Consider the following 24,213-nt stretch of genomic DNA (forward strand, 5'->3'; position numbering starts at 1 on the left):
CCACTCCAATTCACAGGGGTGTGTGCTTAGTCCCTTCCTGTGCTCCTTGTTCACCCATAACTGCGTGGCCACGCAAGACTCCAACACCATCATTAAGTTTGCTGACGATATGACGGTGGTAGGCCTGATCACCGATGACGATGAGACCTCATATAGAGAGAAGGTCAGTGACCTGGCATTGTGGTGCCAGAACAACAACATCTCCCTCAATGTCAGCAAGACAAAGGAACTGATCGTGCGATACAGGAAACGGGCTGCTGAGCACGCCCCATCCACATCGACGAGACTGTAGTGGAGCGGATCGAGAGATTCAAGTTCCTCGAGGTCCACATCACTAAAGAATTAACATGGTCCACACACACCAACACACAGTCGTGAAGAAGGCACGACAACGCCTCTTCCTCCTCAGGAGGCTGAAAAGATTTGGCATGGGCCTTCAGATCCTCAACAAGTTCTACAGCTGCACCATTAAGAGCATCTTGACAGGCTGCATCACAGCTTAGTATGGCAACTGCTTGGTTTGATTAATAAATGTATTTCTATAGCTTTCAAAATATATTTTACAATAGTGAGGGAGTGCGAAGATTGAGGTATGGTGGCTTCAACACAGCACCCCCTGATAGTCATCTAGTTAAGATATAAAACATTGGTAGTACCTCACTGCCAAAATGGCTGAACTGATTTTTAAGCTTTACATTTTAAAATGACACTAGCGATCGGGGCTTTCAAAAAAAACAATTACAACACACAGACAGGCGAAGAAACTTCAAACTTCTTTTACAATGTATTTTCCTACTGGAAACAAGTGAAATAAATCAATGACGCATATGGAGGATAAATTCAAGGTAATGACACATTAAATGTGGATGGAAAAGAAATGTGTTGCATTACGATGACCACCAGGGTGTACCCTTTCCATGCATACAAAATGTTTACACTTTTGGTGACTTGATCTAAATTGCACATGACCATGGCCACTGGTGGAAAAAGTACTCAATTGTCATACATTAGTAAAGATACCTTAATAGAAAATGACTCAAGTAAAAGTGAAAGCCACCAAGTAAAATACTACTTGAGTAAAAGTCTAAAAGTATTTGCTTTTAAATATACTTAAGTATCAAAAGTAAATGTAATTGCTAAAATATACTTAAGTATCAAAAGTAAAAATCATTTCACTTTCCTTATATTAAGCAAACCAGAAAGCATTATTTTCTTGTGTTCTAATTTGCTGATAGCCAGGGGCACACTCCAACACTGACATAATTTACAAACGAAGCATTTATGTTTAGTAAGTCAGACAGATCAGAGGCAGTAGGGATGACCAGGGATGTTCTCTTGATAAGTGTGTGAATTGGATCATTTTCGTGCCTGCTAAGCATTCAAAATGTAACGAGAACTTTTGGGTGTCAAGGAAAATGTATGGAGTAAAAAGCACATTATTTTCTTTAGGAATGTAGTGGAGTAAAAGTAATATATATATTTTTTAAAGTACAGATTTTAAAAAACGATTTAAGTAGTACTTTAATGTATTTTTACTTAATTACTTTACACCACTAACCATAGCTGGTGATTTACGGCCTCTGACCAAAACTCCGCTCAGTTAAACCCTGCTCAGAGTTTAACAGGTTGAACTTCTGGTCTAAAAACCGCTACAAAACACTACAAACCAATAGGTTTGGAGTGTTTTGGAGCGTTTTCTAACATGTTTTAGACACATTTTCATAATGCATTGTAATCAATGGAAATGTGACAACCATTTTTTTCTGTAATGAAACAAAATATGTAAAAACTGTTTGGGTGATCAGCTACAAGCACAGAAAGAGTGAAAATAAGGCACCATGTAAACATGGGTGAACTTCTCCTTTAATTATATGGTCATGCTTGAGAGATGATCAAGAGGGATAAACTATTGAATTGCATTATAGTGAGAATGAAAAACACACACTTGATTTTGTTTTAGTGTTGATAAGTGTTGTCACAGTGTGACACGATAAACAGTGCGTTCAAAACAACTGGGGACTCGGAAAAATATGCGGTCAAATCAGTGATCTTCAAGTACGACAGTCGAAGTTCTCGAAAGAGGTCCGAGATCCCCAGTTTGAAATCCGAGTTGGATGACCGTTCAAAATGAGTTTTCCCTAGTCTGAGCACATTTTTTCCGAGTTCCCAGTTGTTTTGAACGCGGCAACAGTAGACCGTTCACTGGATGAACCGCTACAAATACATTACGTAAATGTTTCCACGACATGACAATGTAGGGTACAGGGCGTGATTTAAATCCATGCAAATTGGAAATAATCCAACATTTTAGATCTGATAGGCCAAAATGCGGATTCGGAACTCATTATTTTAATTTGACCCCGCCCTCTTTGCGTGCCCTCCGCCCCCCTCTGCACTACGGTCTGTAGTAGCCGTTGACGGCTCTTGTAGTGACGGATCAAGTTCTCCTGTAATATTTTTATTTTGTTTTGTGGAAAAAGAAAAAGGAGTACAAGTAAGCCGCTTTATACACGTCAATCTCCAGTATCCCCTCTCTGGTTTTATAATATAAATCAATTTGTAGTTTCAGCTAGCAAGCTAGGGTAAACGTTACTTTCTAGCACCAGCGTGAGCAATAAGCTAGTGTAGTGAGCTAACGTGATTACATTATTCTTCCGTACAACCTCGAGACAAGTCGGGACAAGACCAGGTTAGTAGCTACATATTGTATTTCCTGATGTAAAAAAAAAAAAGCTAGTTATATTATAGTGGATATGTAACGATGGCAACCGCAATAGATGTGTGCTAATGAGGTAACCTTAGTTAGCTAGCTAATGTTAGCGTCGGCTAACAGTCACTCGCTAGCGAGAATAGTGTTGGTTAACTATCTGCTCAATTGCTGTCTGGTTTGGTTCGTAACAGGACGAGTTGTAGGAAGATATATTGGAGATGGCTAGGTTAATATTGTCGATTCGATAGTTAACAATAATCTGGTTGCACAACAGCCAGTTGTGTTTTCACAACGTGGGTGAATGTTCAATGTTTGTATCGTCAACGCAAGTAAAGTTAGCTAACTAGCTAGATACGTTGCTCACCGATTTGTTCTAAAGATGGGCCTACCCGCACCGCCATTTTGTTTTGTTATCTTAATAAAATAATTTGCCAAATCACCTAGTTCCTAGTATTTGGGCTTTATTTTATCCTTACTATCGCATTAAATGTGAGTCATGATTGACGTATCCACTGTGATTCAACGAGGAATGCAACTAAATTCATTTCACCAACTGGATATGCATTACGAAACATCGCAGCCCCCCCCAACGTGAATATGGAGGCCGCATTAACTAGCTAGGTAACTGTTCACTGAGCTAACGTTGGCTACAGTGAATTCTATGTTCTAACAACCGTTTTTGTTTTAAGCGTATACTTGGGATGTGTGTTTGTTTGACCATTGCCGTTGAGTGTACTGTGTTAGCGGTTATGATGCTGATGATGACAGGCTGTGGCTGGTCCTGAACTCCTTTCTGTGTTAAAGGCCCTTTCCTGGTGTATTGTAGCGATGGCTTCTTTAGCTGCGCTGTTAATCCCCGCACAACATGCAATTTGCCGGCCATCCCACGACCTAATTTTCTAATCTCATTGGGCTATTGAGGCACACGAGGTTCACTGCTATTTGGTAGTTTTTGAGACAATAGTATGACAAACAAGTATATTTAAATCATTAAGGCAATCTAACCTAAATACAATCGTGCACTGAAAACATTCTTGATTCATCATCTGGCATAGTTATTGATGGGTGCCTTCCTGTCTTTATTGTTGCAGTCTTTAAATGTGTCAAGTTATTTTGTCAGTTGCTCTTGTGGTTTGCAGTGCACTATTGAATACCCATCTAACATGACACTGTTTATGCTGTGTACTTGTCATGGACCATAACTGTGTCAAGGCTTGTCACTGCTCCTCTCTTGATATAACTACATGAACACACAATATAGTGATGCTGCCCATTTTCTGGCAAGATTGTCAGAGCTCAACATTTCAGTTACAGCATAAACAGTTACTGTCAGAGCTCAACATTTCAATCTTGCCAGAAAATGGGCAGCATCAATATATATATTATGTGTGTGTGTATACACACAAAAGTTTGGATACACCCACTCATTACAGGGTTTTATTTTGTATTTTTACTAGAATACTAGTGAAGACATCAACTATGAAATAACACATAACCATCCTGGCATTGCAAATACCATGCTCTACCGCCTGAGCTACAGAAGACCTCCGATAAGCATATATTCATTTGATATTCATCAACTCATTGTGCATCTTGCAATTTATCTTCATCTTGTTAAATGACATTGAGGGCAACATTTACCTCAAACAAGATGGCACTGCCTACAAGACTGAGATTGTTTTTGTAATGTTTGACATGGTTTATACCGAACTAAAAAATGATCAATCGCAACATGTAAGGTGTTGGTCCCATGTTTTAATGAGGTAAAATAAAATACCCCAGAAATGTTACATCTCTCTCAAATTATGTGCACAAAGTTGTTTACATCCATGTTAGTGAGCATTTCTCCTTTGCCAAGATAATTAATCCACCTGACAGGTGTGTCATATCAAGAAACTGATTAAACAGAATGATCTTAACACAGGGACACCTTGTGCTGGGGACAATAAAAGGCCACTCAAAAATGTGCAGTTTTGTGACACAGCACAATGCCACAGATGTCTCAAGTTTTGAGGGAGCGTACAATTGGCATGCTGGCTGCAGGAATGCCCACCAGAGCTGATGCCAGATAATTTGTTAATTTCTCTACCATAAATTGCCTCAACGTCATTTTAGATAATTTTGTATTACGTCCAACCAGCCTCACAACTGCAGACCACGTGTAATCACGCCAGCCCTGTACCTCCACATCTGTCTACTTCACCTGCGGGATCATCTGAGAAGTGGGTGGGGGGTTCTGAGGAATATTTCTGTCAGTAATAAAGCCATTTTGTGTGAAAAAATTATTCTGATAGGCTGGGCCTTGCTCCCCAGTGGGTGGGCCTATGCCCCCCCCCCCTTGCCCACCCATGGCTGCTCCTCATGAAAAATCTGTAGATTAGAGCCTAATTTATTTATTTAAATTGACTGATTTCCTTCTATGACCTCAGCAAAATCTTTGAAAGTTTTGAGTGTTGCGTATATATTTTTGTTCGGTATACATACACATAACACCTCTCTAGCTGTCACCAAATCTTTGAATTGGACAGATGTCAACCCAGTGGATTTTATTGGTGAGCAGTAAAATGGGCTCAACCCTGGTGTTGCCATGGAGGCAACCCCTCTCAAGGCAGACCTAGTAGAACTGAACATAATTTATAATGCATCACCATGGCAACTGTGCCATGGATTGCATTATTCTCTCGGTACAGTATTTCCTGTGTTGACGTGTTTATGGCAATGTACTAGCTCTGCTCACACACACAGGTCTCTGTAATGCTACTGACCTGTCCTGAGCACGGTCTTCCCCCTCTCTGTCCACACTACAAACTTTGTCGCGCCCACACTGCAAACCGAAGACTGGATGTCTGGACGTGTTTTGTTTAGATACCTGCGTGAACTCAACTCCACATTTACCTTCACGTACAGTGCTGCATCAAATGTCTCCATTTCTTTCTCTCTCTCCCAGTCTCAGGGCTCACCATACTCAATGAGCGGACAGCGCAATGTCAGAGCGCTCTGGGCAAACTGCAAAGGGGAAGGATGGCAAATCCAAGTATGCGTCTCTCAACCTGTTTGATACCTACAAAGGAAAGAGCCTTGAAGCACAAAAGCCTGTTGGTGAGTTTTTTTTCGTTTCCGTTGTCCATGTTTTCTGTGTGTGGATAGTGCAAAGCCTCCCTTTTTTAAAAGTCAAACAATGTCAGGTGTTGATGTGAGGTGTCTCGATCGGATCGTCGTGTTCTGATCATAGTTTGATTGTTCTTGTTGATACAAGTTATAATAAACGGGTCATATTATGCACTAATTTTGTCAACATAAGATCTATGGGCCGACTTGGTTGTGCATGCACAGCTAGTCCACTTTTTTTAGCACGTTGCATCAAATACATCCTTCACAAGAACTGGAGTTAATCATGTTGGCTTTGGCCCCATTACATATGAATGCCTCCATTATTTTTTTCCCTTTGATCACTTAAACTCAGTTATTGATTTAAAAGAAAACAGATTCTTGAGACATGTGGCATTGTGTTGTGTGACAAGTGCACATTTTAGTGGCATTTTATTGTCCCCTGTGTAATGATCATGCTGTTTAACCCTAAGGTCGATGTCCACGCCTCCTCTGAAATCAAACTTTCCTCCACATCTGCCTATGAAAAAATGTATGGCAGTATATATGGAGACAGTTTAGTGCCAAAAAATAAGGGTTTAAATACATCAACAACAAAAAAAGATTCCTGATTTCTCATATATATATAAATATGACAGACACTTCAAAACAAACTTCCTTTTGATTTGTTTTGGGACTTTTGTGATCTGTTGTTCACTTCATTTGTATGGGCTAATAGCAGGTGGGCCCCCCCCAAAAAAATGGTCAAATAATTGTTATATATATTTTTTTATACTTCAACGGGTCTTAAAATTCTAACTCAAATAGCAAAAGGATCCTTGGTATGACCTTGAAACAATTCCATATACAGTGCATTCAGACCCCATGACTTTTTTCAAATTTTGTTACGTTCCAGCCTTATTCTAAAATGGACTAGATAGTTTTTTCCCCTCATCAATCTACACACAATACCCTATAATGCGAAAGCTAAAACAGTTGTTCAGATTTGTTTTGCAACTAAATAAATAAATAAAATAACTTAAACATCACTTTTACATAATTATTCATACCCTTTACCCAGTACTTTGTTGAAGCACCTTTGGCAGTGATTACAGCCTCAAGACTTCTTGGGTATGACGCCACCAGCCAGGTTGGATGGGGAGCATCGGTGCACAGCTATTTTCTGGTCTCTAGAGATGTCTGATTGGGTTCAAGTCCGGGCTCTGGCTGGGCCACACAATGCCATTCAGAGACTTGTCCCAAAGCTGTGTCTTGGCTGTGTGCTTAGGGTCGTTGTCCTGTTGGAAGGTGAACCATCGCCCCCAGTCTAAGAACCCGCTCAGGACTTCATCAAGGATCTCTCTGTACTTTGCTCCGTTCATCTTTCTCTCAATCCTGACTACTCTCCCAGTCCCTGCGGGTGAAAAACATCCCCACAGCATGATGCAGCCACCACCATGCTTCACCGTAGGGATGGTGCCATGTTTCCTCCAGACAGGATGCTTGGCATTCAGGCCAAAGAGTTCAATCTTGGTTTCAACAGACAAGAGAATCTTGTTTCTCGTGGTCCGTTAGTCCTTTAGGTGCCTTTTGGTAAACTCCAAGCGGGGTGTTATGTGCCTCTTACTGACGAGTGGCTTCCGTCTGGCCATTCTACCATAAAGGCCTGATTGGTAGTGCTGCAGAGATGAGAGAACCTTCCAGAAGGACAACCATCTCCACAGAGGAACTCTGGTGCTCTCTGAGTGACCATTGGGTTTTTGGTCACCTCCCTGACCAAGGCCCTTCTCCCCCGATTGCTCAGTTTGTCCAGGCGGCCAGCTTGAGGAAGAATCTTGGTGGTTCAAAACTTCTTCCTTTTAAGAATGATGGAGGCCACTGTGTTCTTAGGACTTTCAATGCTGCAAACATTTTTTGGTACCCTTCCCCAGAGCTGTGCCTCAACAAAATCCTTTCTCGGAGCGCTACAGACAATTCCTTAGACTTCATGGCTTGGTTTTTACTCTGACATGCACTGTCAGCTGTGGGAACTTATATAGACAGGTGTGTGCCTTTTCAAATCATGTCCAATCAATTGAATTTACCACAGGTAAACTCCAATGAAGTTGCAGAAACGTCTCAAGGATGATCAATGGAAACGTGATGCACCTGAGCTCAATTTTCGAGTCTCTTAGCAAAAGGTCTAAATATTTATGTAAGTAAGATATTTCTGTTCGAAATTTTGGCAAATTCAACAATAAAAAAACTAACAGCCAGTTTTCGCTTCGTCATTACAGGGTATTGTGTGTAGATTGAGGAAAATGTTGTATTTAATAAATTTTCTAATAAGGCTGTAACAAAATGTTGAAAAAGTGAAGGGGTTTGAACACTTTCCGAATGCACGGTAGTTTCTTAGAACCTGTCTCCCGGCTTAGACTGGGCTTAGACTCTTATGGGTTAATCAGCTTCATGATATGCCACACCTGTCAGGTGGATGGATTATCTGGCATAGGAGAAAGGCTCACTAACAGGGATATAAACACATTTTTACACAGAATTTGAGAGAAAAAGCTTTTTGTGCTAATGAAAATGTAGTTTTCCACCCCCTCCCAGCTCATGAAACATGGGACCAACACTTTACATGTTGCGTTTATATTTTTGTTCAGTGCATGAGAAAATGACCGTGTTCAATTCAATATATTTTGTATTGAGTACAGGTGTGAATATCAGTGACCATTTTTTTGTGTAGCACGTGCATAACATTGAGAAAACGGGAAGAAGCGTAAGGGTATGCTATGCCACTGAAATTTTCCCTTTTGGTATCGCAATGCTACTCGGTATTGTGATACTTGGCCTGGTATTGGATCTTCAGTAAAATGTTGATATTGTGATAACACTGTGTTGTGCTATTTTTGTGAAACCAAATGAGACACTTCGCCGATAGCTGTGTCCTCAGCTGGAATCTGCTGCCTGTTGCACTGAAACATACCAAGCGTTCAGGGTGTCATACATGACTCTTACTGTCAGTGAAAGAGAGATCTCCAATACATGGTGACAAGCCATATTAGCTATCATCTAGGCCCCTGTATAAAGAATATCGGTGGATTTGTTTTTGGCTTGGTGCAGTCGATTGCGCGGATTGCAAAAAACTGTCTCTAGAATGATTTCAGCATTCGATTAGTCTGAGGAAAAGGTTATTGTTAGTTAACTGAATATTCACCTTTTCCTCACTGAAATGCAACGTTATGGGGGAATGGGGAGGGATTGACAAACCTTGTATGAACTGTGGTCGCTGGGTGCAGGCCCCATGGTCTGGTGGTCTAGGCATATGCAAACTAAATTATAATGTAAAAAATGTTTTGTCACATTCACCGGTGCAGGGAAAGGTGGTGTTTTACATGATCAGCCATAGTAGTATGGCATCCCTGGATAAAATTAGGGTCAAGTGCCTTGCTCAAGCGCGCATATAGACAGATTTTTCACCTTGTCGTCTCGGATATTTGAACCAGCGACCTTTCGGTTACTGGCCCACCGCTCTAACCACAAGGCTACCTGTCACCTTACCAGGGCACTTAGAGCTGCCCCGGTCAACTATCAGGGCAGAAATTTGATGGAAAGGTCGCGTCATATGACGGTGCCACTTTGAAAGTCACTGAACTCTTCCGTAAGGCCATTTCACTGCCATTGTTTGTCTATGGAGATTGCATAGTTGTGTTCGATTTTATACACCGGTCAGCAATGGGTGTGGCTGAAATAGCCGAATCCACTAATTTGAAGGGGTCTCAACATACTTTTGTATATACAGAGCATTTGAAACGTATTTAGACCCCTTCCCTTTTTTTTGTTACATTACAACCTTATTCTAAAATGGAGTAAAAAAATAAATTCTTCAATCTACACACTACCCCATAATGGTAAAGCGATAACAGGGTTTTAGACATTTTCAAATGTATTTAAAATAGAAAAACAAATACCTTATTTACACAAGAATTCAGATCTTTTGCTATGAGACTCAATTGAGCTCAGGTGCACCTTGTTTCCGTTGATCATCCTTGAGATGTTTCTACAACTTGATTGGAGTCCACCTGTGGTGAATTAAATTAATTGGACATGATTTGGAAAGGCACACACCTGTCTATATAAGGTCCCACTGTTGACAGTGCTTGTTAGAGCAAAAACAGGCCATGGGGTCGAGGGAATTGTCCTTAGAGCTCTGAGACAGGATTGTGTCAAGGCACAGATCTAGGGAAGGGTACCAAAAATGTCTGAAGGATTAAAGGTCCCCAAGAACACAGTGGCATCCATCATTCTTAAATGGAAGATGTTTGGAACCACCAAAGCTGTGTTCGAATACCCATACAAACATACTGTATACTCCATACTTAATGAGTATATACTTATACTATGTACTATTATTTCATTTTAGTATACTGTGAACGAACAGTATCCTTTCAGTTGAGCGTACCAGCGCTTCGTCTGTCTACCGGAAGTTGATGCAGTTGCTATGCAACTTCTTGCTAGCTTGTTAGCATAACAAATTAATAGCTAGATATCTTACAATTTCAGGTGTGTTCGTAAATTCAATCTGGAGTGCCAAAGTGCGCTCTGGGCATTGATAAATTCAGAGCGTTTCGCTCGCGGAGCGTTGAGTGCACACTGGACGCTCTGGCCAAGGTGTAGTGAGGTCAGAACTAGAGGTCGACCGATTATGATTTTTCAACGCCGATACCGATTATTGGAGGACAAAAAAGCCGCTACCGATTAATCGGCGATTTATAAAAAATATATATATCATACACACACACACACATTTTTGTAATAATGACAATTGCAACAATACTGAATGAACAATGAACACTTTTATTTTAACTTAATATAATACATAAATAAAATAAATTTAGTCTCAAATAACATGAGAACATATGTTAAAACGAACCACCAGCTTTCATGGGTCTTCAATATTCCCAGTTAAGTTTTAGGTTGTAGTGCAGAAAGCAGAGCTTGTCTGCATGGTCCCCTGTCAGTCTGCTCCTCCGTGAAACACAGACCTTATTTGAGGTAGATCAAGACATTCTCTATGGAAGAAATGAACGGTAAAATAACGAAGGAACCCCTTTCAAGTTCAGCCGCAAGTTATTACAGGAATTATAACGCGTCGACTATTTCTCTTTAAACCATATACCTTTGACTAATCCGGAAACTATCAACTCGAAAACAAAACGTTTATTCCGTTCCGTATTTTATCTAACGGGTGGCATCCATGAGTCTAAATATTCCTGTTACATTGCACAACCTTCAATGTTATGTCATAATTACGTAATATTCTGGCAAATTAGTTCGCAAAGAGCCAGGTGGCCCAAACTTGTTGCATATACCCTGACTCTGCGTGCAATGAACGCAAGAGAAATGACACAATTTCACCTGGTTAATATTGCCTGCTACCCTGGATTTCTTTTAGCTAAATATGCAGGTTAAAAAAATATACTTGTGTATTGATTTTAAGATAAGGTATTGATGTTTATGGTTAAGTACACATTGGAGCAATGACAGTCATTGATTGATTGTTTTTTATAAGATACGTTTAATGCTAGCTAGCAACTTACCTTAGTTTACTGCATTTGCGTTAAACAGGCAGGCTCCTCGTGGAGTGCAATGTAATCAGGTGTTAGAGCATTGGACTAGTTAACTGTAAGGTTGCAAGATTGGATCCCCCGAGCTGACAAGGTAAAAAATCTGTCGTTCTGCCCCTGAAGGCAGAACGTTCCTAGGCCGTCATTGAAAATATGAATGTGTTCTTAACTGACTTGCCTAGTTAAATAAAGATTAAATAAAGATGTATAAAAATATATATATATAAAAAAATCGGCAAATCGGCGCCCAAAAATACCGATTGTTATGAAACTTGAAATCGGCCTTAATTAATCAGCCATTCCGTTAATCGGTCAACCTCTAGTCCGAACGCTCTGATCAACCCAACGGCACCCAAGCTAACTAATTACAGGAAACAAATGAGAGAACACCTCACTCTGACCATTTTACTCTCCCTAGCAGAGCTGGTTAGGCTGTTTTCATGTTATCCAGCGTGTTGGTGACTGTAACTGTGCTGCTGGCAGCAATTTAATGACACTTTTTTTGCCGACGTTTACTCACACCGGCCATATTCAACGGGTGTTGTGCGTTCGTAAATTAATCCATTATTCTGTGCTCTGGCACAGGTACACGTCAGACGAGGGTGCTCTGAAGTCGGAGTATATAGCCAGAATTAACAATGTCCTCTGAGAACGCACAATGACTTTACCACTTAGATAAGCAAAGAATGACGTGAATAATCAAGTCAATAAATAGTTACATAGCATACGGTTAATATACTGGCAAGTTCAACGATCTATTAGTAGCCAACTAACGCTAGCTAACATACTGCTACATATTGCTGTAGCTAACAAATTGACAGACAACGTAACGTGTAATGTAACTTATTTGAAAAGTCATTACTTTATTACATTGCTCAACATATTTTCTTTTGTCATAATTAGTTAATTTAATTTGTATACACTTGTCGGACTTCAGCTGCATATTTTCCGCCATTTTATTCAGATCTGATATCTATATCCATGCTATGACCAATAATCATACTCAATTTACGTCATAATAGTACAGTTCCTCTATGGAGATGGGAGAACCTTCCAGATGGACTACCATCTCTGCAGCACTCCCCCATTCAGGCCTTTATGGTAGAGTGGCCAGATGGAAGCCACTCCTCAGTAAAAGGCACATGACAGCCCGCTTGGAGTTTTCCAAAAGGCACCTAAAGACTACACGGAACCCAAACCGGCTGCGCGCATAAATGTATTTTGTCCCCCCACACCAAATGTGATCACGACACGCAGGTTAAAATATCAAAACAAACTCTGAACCAATTTATATTAATTTGGGGACAGGTCGAAAAGCATTAAACATGTATGGCAATTTAGCTAACAAGCTTGCACTTGCTAGCTAATTTGTCCTATTTCGCTAGCTTGTTGTTGCTAGCTAATTTGTCCTGGGATATAAACATTGAGTTGTTATTTTACCTGAAATGTACAAGGTCCTCTACTCCGACTATTGATCCACACACAAAACGGTCAACTGAATCGTTTCTAGTCATCTCTCCTCCTTCCAGGCTTTTTCTTCTCTTGACTTTATAATGCAACTTTCATAAATTAGGTGCATTACCGCCACTGACCAAGTTCGTCTTTCAGTCACCCACGTGGGTATAACCAATGAGGAGATGGCACGTGGGTACCTGCTTCTATAAACCAACGAGGAGATGCAGCGCAATCTGCGTCAGAAATAGAACTGACTTCTATTTTAGCCCTTGGCAATGCAGGCGCTCGTTGGTGCGCACGAGCAGTGTGGGTGCAATAATTGAATAACATAGATTTCTAAATTTATTTTGCAACGCACGGCGAGCGGTGTAGTCAGCCTGTCAGACCATGAGAACCAAGATGCTCTGGTTTGATGAAACCGAGTTTGAAATCTTTGGCCTGAATGCCAAGCGTCACGTTTGGAGGGAACCTGGCACCATCCCTACGGTGAAGCATGGTGGTGGCAGCGTCATTCTGTGGGAATGTTTTACTGGGACTGGGAGACTAGTCAGGATCGAGGGAAAGATAAACAGAGCAAAGTACCCAGAGATCCTTGATGAAAACCTTCTCCAGAGTGCTCAGGACCTCAGACTGGGCAATGGTTCACCTTCCAACAGGACAACGACCCTAAGTACACAGCCAAGACAATGCAGGAGTGGCTTCGGGACAAGTCTCTGAATATCCTTGAGTGGCCCAGCCAGAGCCCGGACTCGAACACGATCAAACATGTCTGGAGAGAGCTGAAAATAGTTCTGCAGGGTAGGTCCCTATCCAACCTGACAGATCTTGAAACTCCCCAAAAACAGATGTGCCAAGCTTGTAGCGTCATACCCAAGAAGACTCGAGGCTATTGACACTGCCAAAGATGATTCAACCAGGAAATTGGTAAAGGGTCTGACTACTTATTTAAATGTGAATTTTCAGTATTTTTGTTTTATAAATTTGTTAATTGATATCCGGTAGACTCACTTTTTACAGAAGGTGCCCCATGTAAAATGGCTGCAGCCTTTCCAATGTTGCTTGAGCACAATTTCTTTCTACTGCCTCGAGCAAACAAAAACTAGAATCTTCTATGCAGTTGAAGGCAACTGCTACATTTTAGGGATGGGCACGATTATTCGAATATCCAAACATACGTTAGTGTTCTATTACCTGGGAGAGTATTCACAATTTTTTATGTGACATTGCTATATAGCCTACAAGGATGCACCATTACATTTGACATTTTCAATACAACTCTTTTATGACAGGTTTTGTGAATGCGCCCCATTACAAAAGACTCGCTGGTAGCCTACATGTGTAGCTTATTGTCAACGTCGGTCAATCAAAGCAGCGCTACAGTCAGAGGCTCCGTGTGTAGCAAGTGAAATGGGATTTTTTTTTTATCAATGCAAAATGTAATTAAAGTTCCAGAATTAAGTTTGCTAAGTGAGGAGTAGGCTAGTGTTTCATATGATTGGAGTTGTTATAGACATTGGATGGGTAGTGCAACAAAATATCCTCAATTGGCCTTGCTACTTTAGCTAGCTAGCTGGCTAGCTAGCTAGCATCTTTATAGCAGTTTGATGCAGTCAAGACAAGCACTACCAGATGGTATGATAGAAAGATAACCTATGGCAGCAACAAGTTTGTCATGAGTCTGTTTACTTTCTCTCTCCCTCCATGCCACAGGTATAGACTATCACACTCGCCGGCCCCTGCTCCTCCCTCGCCCCTCCCCCACTCCTATCTCGCCCCTCCCCCACATTCTGCTGAAATAAGCAGAGCGCAGCTCACCGGCTCTCTCAAGCCAGCGAGAGCAAGTCTCTATTTGAAGTATCTCTCCAAAAAAAATCCCTTTAAAACATGTATTCTGACTATCCAGATATCCAGAAAAAAGTATTGTGACATTATTTGAATACCAAAATCATTTCAAATGCCGTCCCTAATTAGAACCCAGCATATGTCAACTCGTGTTGTAACGCAGTTCTTACGGCGTCTATATCGAATTCCTACATATTGTGTCGGCGATCACAACTGTCGTTCTCATGTCCCCCTCTCCCCTCCATTTGATTCTCAGTGGTCTCAAGTTACTGTAGTCTTTCTGCTAATGACCTCATCTCCCCCTCTCTTCCTCCCCCTAATCAGTTCCCCCCCGCCATGGCCTTCAGTCTCTTGGTAAAGTTGCCTCTGCGCGGCGCATGCCACCCCCTGCCAGCCTGCCCAGTCTGAAGGCAGAGAACAAAGGCAACGATCCCAACGTCTCGCTCGTTCCCAAAGACGGCACAGGATGGGCAAGCAAGCAGGAACCAGCAGACCCAAAGAGGTGAGGAGGCCCCCCATCTAATAGTGATTTGAATGCGCAGATGCTATCTTATCTCAAGAAATAGCAGCAATAATGCTGTGGAACATCGCTAATAGGCCCCTACTAGCTCAGTAATTGACTGACTGACGCATCTGACGCTTACCCATCTGGTGTTTCTCTCCTTTTTCTCTCTCTCTCCATCTCAGTACCGATGTATTGTCAGCACCGCAGCTGGAGTCGCAGCAGCCTGTGGTTTCACAGACGCCTGCACCGACCCGCCCGAGAACCCCGCCAGCTCCAGAGGTACACAACAATTTGATGCCAATGTAAACCGAAACACAAAATGGTTCCATACTGCCATGGTGCTTAATGTTGTGCTGTTTTGTGTGCCTCTCAGGTTCCACCTCCGGTTCCGGCCACGGTTTCAGCCCAGGCCGCAGGGGTAAGGTCCTGGGCTCAGGCCAGTGTTACACTTGGAGCACAAGGAGATGGTGAGTATCATACTTTACGTCTGTCTGTCACTTCCCTCTCCTATGGTATTTTGCAGCAGACTTGACTGCCGCATCAATGGCCTAATTAACTCACGTTTGGATATTTGACGTTGAGTAACCCCTCCTCTCTCTCGCACCATACAGGTGGAAAGGGATCAAACCAACGGTCGCCATTCTCTCGCGAGGAATTTCCCACCCTGCAGGCGGCTGGCGACCAGGACAAAGCTGGCAGGGAACAGGGCACTGCAGATCAGTTGTATGGGCCCGGACCAAGCCTCCGCCCCCCGAGTGAGTAACGCTAAATCTCCTCTCTATATTGTGTATTGTAGACCACACGTACAGTGAAGAGGGTTGCCGACAGAACAGAAGAACCAGCGGTCAGAGCAAGAGCTTATTTTACCAACGACTATGATTGCAAAAGTCCGGTAACTGTCCTAAAATTCCCACATTTTCCAGAAATGCCAGTTGTAGGATTGCCAGTTGTAGGATTAACTCCCTGCTTATTCACACCTGATACTGAGAATCCTCCAACTGGGAGGAGAAAAAACAGGAATTCTTGGAACATTTTTATTAGTGATGCATCGATATGACATTTTTGGCCGATACCGCTATCCGATATTTTCCTTGCCAAAAAAAACCTGATACCGATAACCGATATTTGACATTTTAGCGGCCTTTTAACTATTTACCTGTACTAGAATGCTTAACACACACACACACGGACACAACGGCCTAAGGCACTGCATCTCAGTGCAAGAGGCATCACTACAGTCCCTGGTTCAAATCCAGTCTGTGTCACATCCGGCTGTGATTGGGAGTGGTGCACAATTGGCCGTCATTGTAAATAAGAATTTGTTCTTAACTGACTTCCCTAGTTAAATAAAGGTTACACACATACACCACACTAACCAAAAAGTTATTTTGTTAGCATTTACGTATGTCCCCATTACCAGTAAAGTATAATCAAAACCTATTTCTTTCACTTACTTTCTGTGTTTCGTTGTTCATTTGTTCAGTCTCAACCAGGATTTCTCATACTATGGAATGCCGTTTGGGTCTTTGCGTGTCAAAAAAGATACATGTCAAATAAGCTTGTTGACCAATCAGGACCTGAATATGACTGCACGTCACAATTTAAAGCGGTCATACGTTTTTACGTAGTTATTCCACATTGATTACACTATCACTCGTATTTCATATGTCACAATGATTCATCGATACGTATGCTATGATGCTGGTAAAGTTGTCTCGCGCACCTACAGTGCTGGTCATAAATAAAAGCTAGCTAGCAAGCTCATGGATGCAAACAATGTCGTTTTGCTATGTTTTTGGGGAAGAACAATCTGTTTCAGTAGCTATAGTTAGCTAGCTATATAGCTCGGTGTCATCTAAAAATAACCCTCATTTATAAGACAGTTCGTATTTGATTAATGGTAGTCAGACCTATCTAGGTGAAGCTAACCAGAATCAGGATTAGCCACAATAGTCGACTTTGTGGTTAGCCTTCAGAATAAAAGTATGTCATTGACAGTGATGCACATGAATACAAATAGTAGAATTATGCCATAATTGATTGGATCATGCTAAACGAGGTTGGAATGTTATATAAAATCAACAAAAGACAATTTGTTAATTTGACAAAAATCTGTTGAAATCACTAAACTATGGATTGTGGATCAATGACATGGGGTATCAGTCTACTCAGTGACACCCAGAGAACATTAGCGTCGTAGCTCTTATTGCGGGACTCTGAAACTGTGAATTGAGCCACATTTGTCAACCTATGTGTATTGAACACTATTCCCGAGGACAAACAATACTGCGTGGATGTTTTGGAGTCTGATAACTGAGGAGGATGTTGGTAAAAAATATCTTGGGTGTTGAGTAGACTGATTCCCCATTTAATTGATCCCCAATCCTTAGGTAAAGATGTGCAAAATAAAATGTCAATACACAATAGGCTGACGGGGGGGATTTCACACAGTCACAGTCCCGCGATACAACACTAATATTTGCATAAACTCTTCACAGTTGTGTTCTGTGGGTGTCACCGATTTGACTGATACCCCATTTCATTGCTTCACATTACAACCTTGTTTAACATTATCTAGTCTAAATATGGCATGATTCCACCAATTGTAACCTTCTGCATCACTTTCGAAGATGTACTTTTATTTTGGAGGCAAACTGCAAATTCCACTATTGTGTCAAATCCTTATTGTGGCTAGCTTCACAACCCTGTCCGGTCGAGCCTCACTAGCCAGATGAAGCTAGCTGGCTGCTTATAACGTTAGCTTTGGGCAACAGGGTTAAGTAGCTGGCTAGCTATTTATTTTCATGAACTGAAGTTCAATTTCAACAGGCGAACAACAAGTGCCTACCTAGCTAATACTTACTCACAAGGATTCCTAAATCATTGCTAAGAATAATGAAAATGACTGCAGTTTCTACTGGTCATTGTTTTCAGGCTGGTTGTATTGGTGCTAGCTAGGTACCAAGCTAAAGCTAGCACCCCAGAAGTTGCGGTCGAACAAATAATACATTTTTCTACAGCTTTGACAGTGCTACTGATAGTAGTGGTGGCGCTTGGCTTGCACGTGCAAATTCAGAACACACAACATTCTGTAATAGAACTGTGTCATTTGACGTGTCAAATTAAAAGCTTATCAAATGACGTGTATCTTTTTTGACACGCAAAGACCCAAACGGTGTTCCATAGTAGGGAGTGAAGCTAATAGCAGTGATACCCCATATTACTGTGTAACTCCAGTAAGGCAACATCTGAAAAATAGCGCACTTGGTAGTGTGTACCCGTGCTCAACCAGTCGGCAAAAGCCAACATCACCCACAACAGACAACGGTTGATTGTCAAGGGTAATGAATTCCATTATCTTGGCGTTAATGGTTTTCGCCTTTGAGTTGTCTCGCTGAAATTTTCTTACTCTTTCAAATGACTGCTCGACTTGTTGACTGCTCGAACCACACAGCAGACATTGTGGGCTAGGTTAGGAATGCTGTGTTGCATGTGTAGCGCAAAATTTTACGTGGTGTCATTACGTCATGTACCTACATTTTATATACAGTGGGGAGAACAAGTATTTGATACACTGCCGATTTGGCAGGTTTTCCTACTTACAAAGCATGTAGAGGTCTGTAATTTGTATCATAGGTACACTTCAACTGTGAGAGACGGAATCTAAAACAAAAATCCCGAAAATCACATTGTATGATTTTTAAGTAATTAATTAGCATTTTATTGCATGACATAAGTATTTGATACATCAGAAAAGCAGAACTTAATATTTGGTACAGAATCCTTTGTTTGCAATTACAGAGATCATACGTTTCCTGTAGTTCTTGACCAGGTTTGCACACACTGCAGCAGGGATTTTGGCCCACTCCTCCATACAGACCTTCTCCAGATCCTTCAGGTTTCGGGGCTGTCGCTGGGCAATACGGACTTTCAGCTCCCTCCAAAGATTTTCTATTGGGTTCAGGTCTGGAGACTGGCTAGGCCACTCCAGGACCTTGAGATACTTCTTACGGAGCCACTCCTTAGTTGCCCTGGCTGTGTGTTTCGGGTCGTTGTCATGCTGGAAGACCCAGCCACGACCCATCATCAATGCTCTTACTGAGGGAAGGAGGTTGTTGGCTAAGATCTCGCAATACATGGCCCCATCCATCCTCCCCTCAATACGGTGCAGTCGTCCTGTCCCCTTTGCAGAAAAGCATCCCCAAAGAATGATGTTTCCACCTCCATGCTTCACGGTTGGGATGGTGTTCTTGGGGTTGTACTCATCCTTCTTCTTCCTCCAAACACGGCGAGTGGAGTTTAGACCAAAAAGCTCTATTTTTGAATCATCAGACCACATGACCTTCTCCCATTCCTCCTCTGGATCATCCAGATGGTCATTGGCAAACTTCAGACGGGCCTGGACATGCGCCTGCTTGAGCAGGGGGACCTTGTGTGCGCTGCAGGATTTTAATCCATGACGGCGTAGTGTGTTACTAATGGTTTTCTTTGAGACTGTGGTCCCAGCTCTCTTCAGGTCATTGACCAGGTCCTGCCGTGTAGTTCTGGGCTGATCCCTCACCTTCCTCATGATCATTGATGCCCCACGAGGTGAGATCTTGCATGGAGCCCCAGACCGAGGGTGATTGACCATCATCTTGAACTTCTTCTATTTTCTTCTATTTTCTAATAATTGCGCCAACAGTTGTTGCCTTCTCACCAAGCTGCTTGCCTATTGTCCTGTAGCCCATCCCAGCCTTGTGCAGGTCTACAATTTTATCCCTGATGTCCTTACACAGCTCTCTGGTCTTGGCCATTGTGGAGAGGTTGGAGTCTGTTTGATTGAGTGTGTGGACAGGTGTCTTTTATACAGGTAACGAGTTCAGACAGGTACACTTAATACAGGTAATGAGTGGAGAACAGGAGGGCTTCTTAAAGAAAAACTAACAGGTCTGTGAGAGCTGGAATTCTTACTGGTTGGTAGGTGATCAAATACTTATGTCATGCAATAAAATGCAAATGAATTACTTAAAAATCATACAATGTGATTTTCTGGATTTTTGTTTTAGATTCTGTCTCTCACAGTTGAAGTGTACCTATGATAAAAATTACAGACCTCTACATGCTTTGTAAGTAGGAAAACCTGCAAAATCGGCAGTGTATCAAATACTTGTTCTCCCCACTGTAGGTATGCACATCAGCTTTGACATCGGGTTTGCACATCGGCGTTAAACTAGACATCGGGCTGTTACCAATGTTGGCATTTTTAGCTAATATCGTCCGATTCCAATATGTTCACCAATATATCGGGCATCCCTAATTTTTATAACTAGGACATCAGCTATGGCATGATTCTATTGCATGTCTAGTATTAACTTCTTCTGAATACAAACGCTGGTATAAGTGGCTCCTATTCCCATCCATTTTTTAACCTTTTTTCCTCGTTTTCCCTTTCTCTCCCCAGACATGACGAGCTGGCGGGACGGTGGGGGCCGTGCCCTGGCGCCCACCGGAGAGGGGGTCGCAGAGGGTGGCCCGGGCGGGGTGCTGGCGATGGAAGGGGCGGCCGGTGGTGGCCAGGCAGGCCCCCCTCCTCTCCTGCAGCAGCAAAACCCCCAGTCCCATGGGCTGCCTAGGAATCCCCCCGCCGGCAGCCCTGGCCTGCCCCAGCCCCCCATGGGCCCTGGGTTCCCCCAGTACAGAGGGATTATGCCTCCATTCGTAAGTCTACTCCTGAGCTGTGTTTGAATACTCATACTAGCCGTACTATTTGTGACGTAAATTGAGTAAATGGAATGCTGATTGGTCATAGTATGGATATAGTTAGTAAGTCAAAAGTTCCCGGATGTCATACTACATTCGTATACAAGCAGTGGACACTATTTCCGTGCAATTCTTCCGAAAATGGGCATACAGTGAGGGAAAAAAGTATTTGATCCCCTGCTGATTTTGTACGTTTGCCCACTGACAAAGAAATGATCAGTCTATAATTTTAATGGTAGGTTTATTTGAACAGTGAGAGACAGAATAACAACAAAAATATCCAGAAAAACGCATGTCAAAAATGTTATAAATTGATTTGCATTTTAATGAGGGAAATAAGTATTTGACCCCCTCTCAATCAGAAAGATTTCTGGCTCCCAGGTGTCTTTCATACAGGTAACGAGCTGAGATTAGGAGCACACTCTTAAAGGGAGTGCTCCTAATCTCAGTTTCTTACCTGTATAAAAGACACCTATCCACAGAAGCAATCAATCAATCAGATTCCAATCTCTCCACCATGGCCAAGACCAAAGAGCTCTCCAAGGATGTCAGGGACAAGATTGTAGATCTACACAAGGCTGGAATGGGCTACAAGACCATTGCCAAGCAGTTTGGTGAGTAGGTGACAACAGTTGGTGCGATTATTCGCAATTGGAAGAAACACAAAAGAACTGTCAAACTCCCTTGGCCTGGGGCTCCATGTAAGATCTCACCTCGTGGAGTTGCAATGATCATGAGAATGGTGAGGAATCAGCCCAGAACTACACAGGAGGATCTTGTCAATGATCTCAAGGCAGCTGGGACCATAGTCACCAAGAAAACAATTGGTAACACACTACGCCGTGAAGGACTGAAATCCTGCAGCGCCCGCAAGGTCCCCCTGCTCAAGAAAGCACATATACATGCCCGTCTGAAGTTTGCCAATGAACATCTGAATGATTCAGAGGACAACTGGGTGAACGTGTTGTGGTCAGATGAGACCAAAATGGAGTTCTTTGGCATCAACTCAACTTGCCGTGTTTGGAGGAGGAGGAATGCTGCCTATGACCCCAAGAAACCATCCCCACCGTCAAACATGGAGGTGGAAACATTATGCTTTGGGGGTGTTTTTCTGCTAAGGGGACAGGACAACTTCACAGCATCAAAGGGACGATGGACGGGGCCATGTACCGTCAAATCTTGGGTGAAAACCTCCTTCCATTAGCCAGGGTATTGAAAATGGGTCGTGGATGGGTATTCCAGCATGACAATGACCCAAAACACACGGCCAAGGCAACAAAGGAGTGGCTCAAGAAAAAGCACATTAAGGTCCTGGAGTGGCCTAGCCAGTCTCCAGACCTTAATCCCATAGAAAATCTGTGGAGGGAGCTGAAGGTTCGAGTTGTCAAACGTCAGCCTCGAAACCTTAATGACTTGAAGAAGATCTGCAAAGAGGAGTGGGACAAAATCCCTCCTGAGATGTGTGCAAACCTGGTGGCCAACTACAAGAAACATCTGACCTCTGTGATTGCCAACAAGGGTTTTGCCACCAAGTACTAAGTCATGTTTTGCAGAGGGGTCAAATACTTATTTCCCTCATTAAAATGCAAATCAATTTATAAAATTTTTGACATGCGTTTTTCTGGATTTTTTTGTTGATATTCTGTCTCTCACTGTTCAAATAAACCTACCATTAAAATTACAGACTGATCATTTCATTGTCAGTGGGCAAACGAACAAAATCAGCAGGGGATCAAATACTTTTTTCCCTCACTGTAGCTTCATAACGTTTTTAGATTTGAAGAAAATTGCGGAAAATATGCAGCCGTGAGTAAAATGGTCAGTGTGAGGTGTTCTATCATTGTGTCTTGAAGTAGTTAGCCAGTTAGCTTTGGTGCTTGACTGCCGTTGTGAGTTAAGAACACTCGGATCAACCCTACTCCTCGGCCAGAGTGTCCAGTTTGCGCTTGAACGCTCCGAGAGCGAAACGCTCTAAATTTACAAACAGACAATCTGACAAGACTCTGAATTTACGAATGCCCAGAGCGCACTCTGGCACTCCAGATTGAATTTATTAATAACACACCCGAAGTCGTAAAATGTCTAGTTAGTCATTTATTATGCTAACAACCTACGAAGAGGTTGCATAGCAACAGCATCAACTTCCAGTAGAGAGGCGAAGAGCTGGTACGCTCTCAACGGAAAGGATACCGTTTGTTTACAGTATACTAAAATGAACTAATAGTATGTAGTGTATATACATATTAAGTATGTAGTATTTAGTTTATGTATTATTATTTTTGTTAACCTTTTTAACTAGGATAGTCAGTTAAGAACAAATTCTTATATTCAATGACAGCCTACACCGGCCAAACCCGGACGACGCGGTGCCAATTTTCCGCTGCCCTATGCGTCTCACAATCACGACCGGTTGTGATACAGCTTGGATTCGAACCAGGGTGTTTGTAGTGACACATCTAGCACTGAGATGCAGTGCCTTAGACTGCTGTGCCACTCCCCCGATTGTATACAGTATGTTAGTATGGGTATTCGAACACAGCTCTGGTATAATCTCTGCATGTGTGCTCACAGGGGCTCTATCCATTATAACTCCAGTGCATTTGGAAAGTTTTCAGACCCCTTGACATTTTCCACATTTTCTTAGATTACAGCCTTATTCTAAAATATAATCAATTATTTTTTTGTAAACACAATACCCTCTAATGATAAAGCAGTTTAGAAGTTTTTGTAAATTCATTTTTTTTAAATAAAAAAATCAGTTACATAAGTATTCAGACCCTTTACTTAGTACTTTGTTGACGCACCTTTGTCATTGATTACAGCCTCGAGTCTTCTTGGGTAAGACACTACAAGCTTGGCACACCTGTATTTGGGGAGTTTCTCCCATTCTTCTCTGCAGATCCTTTCAAACTCTGTCTGGTTGGATGGGTTGGACAGCTACTTTCAGGTCTTTCCAGAAATGTTAGCTCGGGTTCAAGTCTGTGTTCTGGCTTGGCCACTCAAGGACTTTGAGACTTGTCCCGAAGCCATTCTTGTGTTGTCTTGATTGTGTGCTTAGGGTCACTGTCCTGTTGGAAGGTGAACCGTGGCCCCAGTCTGAGGTCCTGAGCGCTCTGGAGCAGGTTTTAATCTGTGATCTCTCTGTACTTTGCTCACTTCATCTTTCCCTCCATCCTGACTAGTCTCCCAGTCCCTGCCGCTGAAACACATTCCCACAGCGTAATGCTGACCAAGGCCCTTAACCCCCGATTGCTTAGTTTTGC

The 24,213-nt window shown here is 42.2% G+C and overlaps 1 protein-coding gene across 3 annotated transcripts in view; it reads left to right on the top strand.

Annotated features, from left to right (window-relative positions):
* The first annotated feature begins 2,387 nt into the window (after window positions 1-2,387).
* The window catches only part of LOC139558776 (protein PRRC2A-like), a 47,559-nt gene continuing 25,733 nt past the window's right edge, over window positions 2,388-24,213 (top strand). For 2 of the 3 annotated variants that reach the window (XM_071374205.1, XM_071374207.1), the window contains exons 1-7: window positions 2,388-2,689; window positions 5,658-5,809; window positions 15,028-15,205; window positions 15,391-15,487; window positions 15,582-15,675; window positions 15,820-15,963; window positions 20,652-20,908. In XM_071374205.1, coding sequence (XP_071230306.1) covers window positions 5,695-5,809; window positions 15,028-15,205; window positions 15,391-15,487; window positions 15,582-15,675; window positions 15,820-15,963; window positions 20,652-20,908 — 885 coding nt within the window. In that variant the 5' untranslated portion in view covers window positions 2,388-2,689; window positions 5,658-5,694. The remainder of the gene's footprint in view (window positions 2,690-5,657; window positions 5,810-15,027; window positions 15,206-15,390; window positions 15,488-15,581; window positions 15,676-15,819; window positions 15,964-20,651; window positions 20,909-24,213) is intronic. The other variant, XM_071374206.1, reaches the window with a different exon arrangement.

Source organism: Salvelinus alpinus, chromosome 29 (genome assembly GCF_045679555.1).
Source record: "Salvelinus alpinus chromosome 29, SLU_Salpinus.1, whole genome shotgun sequence".
NCBI lineage: Eukaryota > Metazoa > Chordata > Actinopteri > Salmoniformes > Salmonidae > Salvelinus > Salvelinus alpinus.